At 43.0% G+C, this 8,071-nt stretch overlaps 1 protein-coding gene across 1 annotated transcript in view; it reads right to left on the reverse strand.

The window, feature by feature from the left end:
• Positions 1 to 1,969: 1,969 nt before the first annotated feature.
• Positions 1,970 to 8,071, reverse strand: part of LOC123968968 (protein shisa-7) — an 8,689-nt gene continuing 2,587 nt past the window's right edge. The window contains exons 2-6 of the mRNA XM_046046019.1: positions 4,848 to 7,326; positions 3,972 to 4,126; positions 3,485 to 3,550; positions 3,011 to 3,196; positions 1,970 to 2,889 (exon numbers count right to left, since the gene is read on the reverse strand). Coding sequence (XP_045901975.1) covers positions 1,970 to 2,889; positions 3,011 to 3,196; positions 3,485 to 3,550; positions 3,972 to 4,126; positions 4,848 to 5,623 — 2,103 coding nt within the window. The 5' untranslated portion in view covers positions 5,624 to 7,326. The remainder of the gene's footprint in view (positions 2,890 to 3,010; positions 3,197 to 3,484; positions 3,551 to 3,971; positions 4,127 to 4,847; positions 7,327 to 8,071) is intronic.

Genomic DNA, 8,071 nt, shown 5'->3' on the forward strand with positions numbered 1-8,071 from the left:
GTAATAACTTCTGATTTCTGGTGATTAAAAAACAATCCTCTCTCTACCTACAATAGCTCTCATTGATCAGTCACACAGCCGTGCTTGTACAGAATGTAAACCTTGAGGACACGACACAAAGTAAGTTTGTATCTGGTGCAAATATCAGGGGATAAGATTTGTGCAAAGTTTTGTCTCTGTTTCTCTTTGAACTGTGCTTAAATTGCTCTTGTTTTTTGTACACATTAATATTTAATACATCATGACAATATCAACACAAAATCAAGAGAAAGAGATAGCATTTTATATGGACCACAGATATCACATACAGTAAATAGGATAGGATAGCCCTTAGTATTGATAAGCGTTGTTATTGATGAAGTTTTTTTTTTCTCTTTTCCATTTTTTTTAGTTTGTTTGTTTTACTCATACTGGCTGAAGTGCGTTATGATACAGCAAGGTCTTCGTCTGGAGGATGAGAAGGGCTTTCTAACCATCCGAGTCTCTTACGGCATATGGAGCCACGCAGGAGAAGGCCTCAGGTTGCCCTCTCTCCTGACTCAGAGGTTTTTGGCTCGCTCTGAAGCCAATCCTTTGACTGTACAAAATATCACTGACTTGTATAATTTGTCACCTGTTGAGAATAATAAAATGGTGATTGTCAGACCAGCTTCCTCTGTGGTATTTTCTTTGTATCTCCATAAATGGCTTTGAAGGACAGTTGTGTAAGTGCAACCTCTACGTCACGGTCTATTCATTTGTGCTCTGTAGAAAAACCTTTGCTCTTCGTACACAACCTATATTAATGCAAGTTGCCTTTTTATTGGTAAACTGAACAAATATGTCTGATTCTGTTATCTCCTGACTCGTCTACGTTTATGTCAAGACTTTGTTGTAATAACGTGACAGATGGCTCTATATTATTTGGTGGCCCGTTGTTTTACAGATAGGTGCTGATCTGTAGATGGGAACATTAGGGAAAACTCAACCATAAAGTAATCTAACATCAGCAATCAGAGTTTGAGTTCCTCTGCGGATTTGATCTAAGGTCACATGGAAAACTAGGCAACCCAGGCATCAGATTGGTAATGTGGGTACGTCCGCAGTTTAAATCGGGCGCAGAGTCCTGCCAGTGGTCTTAGGCTGCTGTGTCCAAGTCAGTATGTATGCTCATATACATACAGGAAGCAACACACATCAGTTCTGTCTCCCTGTGTCAGGATGAGGCTGGTTTAACAGACTGTCAGATCTCAAAAAAATCCCCCACCAGGCACATGGTTCATTCAGACTCATCTGGTCCAATGGGCTTGTCACCCATGAAATTCAGTTTAATAAATGACTGTTGTGAGGGCTGAGCAGGTTGACAGTCCGGCAGGTAGTTGGCTCAATTCTCTTTTAAATATTGTGATACAATACCTCCTCTTCATCAACCTCTTTATATATCAATGTATGTCTATATATATATATATATATATATATATAGACATATAGACATATATACATATATATACACACACATATATATATATATATATATATATATATATATATATATATATATATATATATATATCGTCCCGTTCCCTATCAAATATGGCTCCTGAGTACTTTTTGAAAAACATATAAAAAAACAAAACTATGAACGACACTTCTGTTGGTTTTGTTTCACCCTTCTAATCAGTCTTTCTACAAGTAATGGCACCGCTGTATATGGCAATATGGCAAATTTTGTTACAAAATATGGCTGATGTAGGCTATCACATAGTTGGAACAGATATTCCCCATCTAAATTTAATTAAGTTAGCAATCATATTTAAGCTATTTAATTACAAGATAACACTAATTTGAATAGCCTAAACACATTATACTGTTACTATACTTTATACTTATAGTTTTATTTCTTGTAGTTGTATATCTAATAGTTAAATGCAGAAAGGTGATCTATTCCCATACCTTTGATGAGGGTTAAACTCTACATTAGGCACAAACCTCACACCGTCACCTCATTTTTACTCCCCGTCCTGATCCCCTGACTCCCTCCTCCACTTCCTCCACTTGACCCCCCACCGCCCCCTCCTGGTATGAAATGTAGCTGCTCAATGGTGTTCTGCCTTTTCGCTGCAAAAGCCATCCTCCTGGCGCTGTGGCCCCCTAGTGTTCCCGTTCCCATGACTACCCCAGCCCCGGGCATCTCCCCCGCCCAGCCCATGCCCCCACTCATGTGCCCTGTCATGGCGGTACTCCGCTCCTGCTCTCGCCCGGACGTTGGGTGAGAGTTCATCTTGATCATGTGGTGTCGGTCGAGGGAAGGCGTGGCGCAGACGTTCTGCTGGGACTGGGCCTTCTGCTGCCGAGGCAGCGTGGGGACAATCCCTCCTGTGTGAGCGTATGGATCTACAACCCCCATCCCGCCGACCCCCATCCTATCCAAGTGGTCCGGGGACATAAGCAGCCGTTCCTGTCTCTCCTCTCTCCTGTCCTGGGTCTTCCTTGTGAGGGTCTGCGTGTTGGAGTTCTTATTGGAGGCAGCCATGGCTTTGTAGTACTGGTGTTGCTGGTTCTTGGACAGCCTGGACAGGGTCCCCGTGTTGCCAGGGACGTCACCCATGTTGAGCAGCTGGTCAGAGGACTTAACTTTCCTCGGCTTGGAAAGAGTGTCGTAATTGGGGTTGTACTGTGGCTCCGGGGGATCCAGAGGGTAAGGATTGGGGGTGGGTGACGCAGGCATGCCAGAAGGTGGCGGCGGGATCCAAGGACGGGCTGCATGCCTGGGGAGCGTTCCTCTTCCACTGAGGGTGTAGTCTCCACCCCAGTGAAGGTGGTGCTGAGAGGACTGCAGGGCCGGCTGGGCTGTGTGAGGCCGGCGCTTGGTGGTGCAGTAACCAGACGAGTACTCATCGAGACCTTTCTCTGGAAGCCAAACAAAATTTCTCTGAATTGTTTATCACCACAGCAAATAGCACTATAAGAGGAGTGAGAGGAAGACCGACTGGTACATTTGTCCTCATCTCTCAAAAATGATGGTACTTACCGAGGCGTTTGAGTGAGGAGTATCTATTGAGCTCAGGCTTGGTGGCACTCTCATAGGAGGGCGGCAGCTGAGCCAGGTTGTGCAGGGAGTGGTGGAAAGCAGGCTGGGATTTGGTGTTGTTGTGCTTACTGGAGAGCAGGGTGCCTCCAGCTGCCAGCTGAGCATTGTTCATTCGAGGGGTGCGCTCTACAGAGACCACAGTGAGAAAACGACTGTGTGTTAAATGAGATTTGCTCCTCTGGATATAGTGCACTGCACGCCACAGTGTGTGAATCTGCTAACATTCACTGGAACAGACAGGTTTTTAACTTGCTTTCAACACTAACACAAGCAACCAAAGCTATGATAATCATTATTATTGTTAGTATGAATGAGTCTACATTTGAGTTTTAAACGAAACTGAACAAAGTAAATTAAGTATTGTGGTGATTACATGTAATTTACATAGGAGCCTGGCTTCACCAGCTGCCTTACCGATAGTTGCAGTGTGTTTGGGGCTGGAGCCTGATGAGTGGATGAAATTGTGTTGCAAATTGCCCACTGCAAGTCAAAAGAACATAAGGTAATCAACTCGAAATTTTAGGATAAAAAAAAAACAAGGCAACTATAGACATTTATGTATATGCATCAATTCTTCATCATTTTCTCACATGCACAGAGCTCATCATGTAAAGCATGCATATTATAAAAGCACTAATCTCCAGATTCTTGTACATTTAACTACTGGAATCTTAAAGTGGAGGCCTAATATTATCACACAAAGAAGTCAGAGGTATCTATCTAGAGAAATTACTGATGCCAACATTTATTTGCTTACAATGATATCTTGGTGGTGGGACAGCAAAAAATTGCATTCACATACAGTCGTGACAAACACAATGTGCCTCTGCATACAGAGGATTCAGTTACAAACACTCTGATTGTGCTATTCACTAAAGCTGTAAAAGCCCTGGACCCTCACATCTGTTGTCCTTGCTGGGCAGTCCTGGAGCATAAAGATTTTTTGGAGCTCTCCCCAGTGTCCCCTGTCCATCCCCTACAGCCAGAGCCACACTGTTGTTTCTCTCATCCTGCTGGACTGGGCTCGACTGGTGCCGCAACATGTCAACCAGAGCTCTAATGATGTAACACACACAAGCAAAAAGGAAGATAAAATTGTCAACAAATGGCTGGCTAATGGCTGACTATCATATCACGTGATTATCACATCAAATTGATGTTGATGGAACATGTGTAACACTGTGAAGTTATGCTTAGTAGTTGATGATTTAGGACTAGCACTTTTGTGATGAGTTTTTTTCATATTTGTCATTATATATTGTTTACAAGGTATCTAACAAGGACAGTGGATTGGTTCCTATTTGACGTTTGATTTGTGTACAGTGATGAACCCGTTACTGTACTTGAATAAGCAGAATAAAAAATTAAAATAAAAAACAATACGTTAAGATTATTTGTAATTATTAAGGGATCAACCAGCACTTAATATCAGTCTACAACCATCATCCTCCAGTGCTCTAGCCCAATACAGAAAATGTAACCTGTACAAAAATCAAAATGCAAATCTCTTCATTTCCAAGATGATGGGCCATATAGATAAAGAGCCCAGAGGAATCAAAACAACCATGAATTCTGCAGCCGCCACTTGATGAAGATCAAATATGTTTCAGCTGATGACTAATAACATTATTCTGACCCCAGAATGATGAATATGGGCCATTTGTGGAGTCCTGAAAACCTAATTTCATTACAGCATTCATACATTGAATGAAGTAACAAATCCAGCTGTGAGAGGGGATAAAAGAAAAAGCAGGGGGGAAAATCTTCAAACTCTCACCTGGGCATATTCAGGTCCCTTTGGTTGGCTTCCTGTTGCACCTTGTTGAAGACCACCTTGATGCCCACCGCAACAGCCACCATGAACACAATCACACCTCCGATGACAAAGCCCGTATTGTGGCTCTGCTGCTTCAGTGGATCGAAGTCTGGGTCAGGACCTAATTCCTCTGATATAATCATGGAGTCTGTCTGCGGCTTGGCCCAGTCTGGAGAGTCATAGTTCTTGCAGATGTCCTGTTCCAGTTGCCGGCTGCGCTCTGGACAGCAGAAGCGGTAGTGGCAGGTTCCACAACAAAAGACGAAGGTGTCCTTTGAGCAGTTGAAAGCGCTGTCAAAATGTCCCATCACGTCATAATAACCCCGGCATACATCCATCCATACATCCATCAGGCGTGGTCGAATGGGTGCTACCTGGGCGGCGCCTAAGGGAGGTGCAAGGGCCTCCGCTGAAGTCACATTCTTGGGGAACATGACCTGGGGAAGGGGTCTCGGAGGCATCTCCAGAACTCCCTCTGAGGTTTCTGGAAGTTTCTCAGGGGTTTTGGTCCTGCCTTGGAGAGCAGCTGGTCTCATATTGGCCTGGATGGCAAGGAGCAGGAGAGAGGGGCTGGGGCCAGTCTTGGGCTGCTCGGTGAATGGCCTCCCTGAGCGGTCTGTGTGCTGAGGAGGGGGGGACGGAGAGGTCTCCACGATAGTGGTAAGTGGGGCAGTAAGGAGGGAGAGCAGGGAGAGCAGGGAGACAGCGAGAACTCGGAGATTGGTGGTGGGCGTCATTTTTACATGACTAAGAGATCTATTTTCTGTAGTTGAGTCAATGCAGTTACAAGACTGTATCCGCTTTTGCAGTTTAACCCACTAAAATGGCATGTGAAATATTCAAGTAGCACGTAGAACCTACTGGATATTGATGATGTGTCAGACGTTTCATTCAGTAATGCTGGATGATGAAATTTGAAACCTGTGTATGTTGGGTTAGAAACTGAGTATTTATGTGATGTAATAATAGAAAAGGCCAGGAACAAAAAAATCTGTTGTCAGGTTTCAATAATTGCCAATAATGGTGTTAAAATGATTTTAATTTACTGCTACAAAGTAACTCTGAATGCGTAATGACTTCATCTTTTGCCCTCCACAAACACCTCTCAAGTCTAGAACACTAAAATGGATCCATCTTTGTAAAAAAGACAAATTAAAAACAACAATCTTCATGCTTTTAGTCCTTAATGCCTTGTTCTACATGTCCCTCTGAACAAAACAACTAATATCTGACGTACTGCTGGATGAAATTATTTCTTGCAGCCGGAAATGCCAGTGAAAATAAGTCGCAAGTATTTTCAATACAATATGGCAATCCTATACATTCCTGTGCTGATCATGGCACTTGAACAATAGTCTATGGCCTGTAGTTTGTCAAATGTAAACAGTTGTATCTGTTTTGTTTATTCCTGGGTGATGTATTTTAGTCTGGCACTACATACATTCAGAATTGGCACTTATTTAAGCTGTAAGCAATTATTTTCTGGGAAAATGAATGAAATCTATAACTATTTCCATATATTTGGCATTGTAAAATATTAAATGAAATTAACAGACTGTACCACTGATGAAAACTGTTTATTAACAATGCCTAGTTTCTCTGGAGCAGGGACTAATCTCCATGTTAACTTGTTCTAGGCACTCATCATGTCTATAGATACACCATTTATCTCAATCTTTTCTACGGTTGGATTATTGTGCATCAGTACTCGCCTGGTACGGACTGTTACTGTGATTGGACCGGGGGTGATAATGAGTGAGGCTCTGCTTAAGTGCTAGAAGACTGTAACAGCTGAAAATTAGGAGTACGCATAAACCAAGGAAACGACTCCCAGCTTGTAAAATACATCGCAAAATGAGACAAATGTCACGGATTTGAAATGTTCTGTGTTCAGCTTTTAGGCACAAAAAGTCACCCGCATCATTCAACTGTATCAGTAATTAGATATGAACTGAATGGCACTTTGCTTCTCCGTGTGACATATCTCTCTGAGTAAAATTATTCCTGATTTGTCTCCGAGGTTCAAAGAATATCACTTTTGTCGAGAAATATGTAAATGTGTGAAGTTATTGTGTTGGAGGTGTTGGCAATAATAGACAGAAGCAGATCTGTCTCCCACAGAAATTATAATTATATGTAATTATCAAAACATCCCTATCTGTGGCAGAGAATGTAGGCACAGATGGGGGGAGAAGGATGCTGAAATAACAGAGGGCTCCACTTGTTTCAGTTACATGCTCCTCTGACCTTCTGAGGAGAGTTCAGCAGAGAGAAAAATAAGAGACACAAAGCATCAGTTCTCCCACTGACTAATGTTCCAAAAGAGCTCTCTCCGGGAGAATTTGTCTTCTGTCGCCTCTAAACGTTCAGCTTGATTTGCAGAATTGTCTTCAGCGTACACTTCTACAATCAAACCTGGAACATGTTGGCCAAGTGTCCACTGCAACACAAACAAGAGACATGTTTAGAAAGAAGATCTTCTCCTCACATATTGACACACATGTGCACACAATATAGCTACTTTTATTTTATTAATTGCATTGTGTGTGTGTGTGTGTGTGTGTGTGTGTGCGTGTGTGTGTGCGCACGCTGGGGGAAGCCGAGTGTGTGTGTTAGCGTGCCTGTTTGGTTGCAGGAGGAACACGCTCCCTGTAAAAGCCAGTGATGGAGAAGAGAGAAAGAGAGCAGAGGGATAAATGCAGGGTAGGGATTTAAATGAGCAAAGAGATTGTGGCGAGCGGGAAGAGCCAGAGGTATAGATGCAGAGACGACCATGAGTGGGAGGGCGGTGTGTGGGTGGCACAGAATCAAGTACATTTCTCCCAGCACTTACCAATACAACATAGCACATCACACAAACAGCACCGCCAAACAGTTCTGCAAATATTGTCAATGCCACACACAAGAAGAGTGCTAATCAAGAGTGTAAATCAGATGCTGTTAGAGCAGTTAAAGGGGTAGAATCTGAAACTGTAAAAGAAAAAAAGGCTGTGTGTGCATGTGAGAGACTATAGTAGGCATTCTGTAAACCTCCTTGTCTCTTTCTCTCTCCTTTATTCATCTTGCTCCCCCCTTGTCCTTCTTTCTCCCTGGTTCTGCCTTTCTCTCTTTCTCAGATTCTGTGCGTGGGTTGAGGCAGCTAACTCTCTCAGAATAGCACTGCAGCTCTGTCTGTGTGTGAGTGA

The sequence above is a fragment of the Micropterus dolomieu genome, linkage group LG03 (genome assembly GCF_021292245.1).
Source record: "Micropterus dolomieu isolate WLL.071019.BEF.003 ecotype Adirondacks linkage group LG03, ASM2129224v1, whole genome shotgun sequence".
NCBI lineage: Eukaryota > Metazoa > Chordata > Actinopteri > Centrarchiformes > Centrarchidae > Micropterus > Micropterus dolomieu.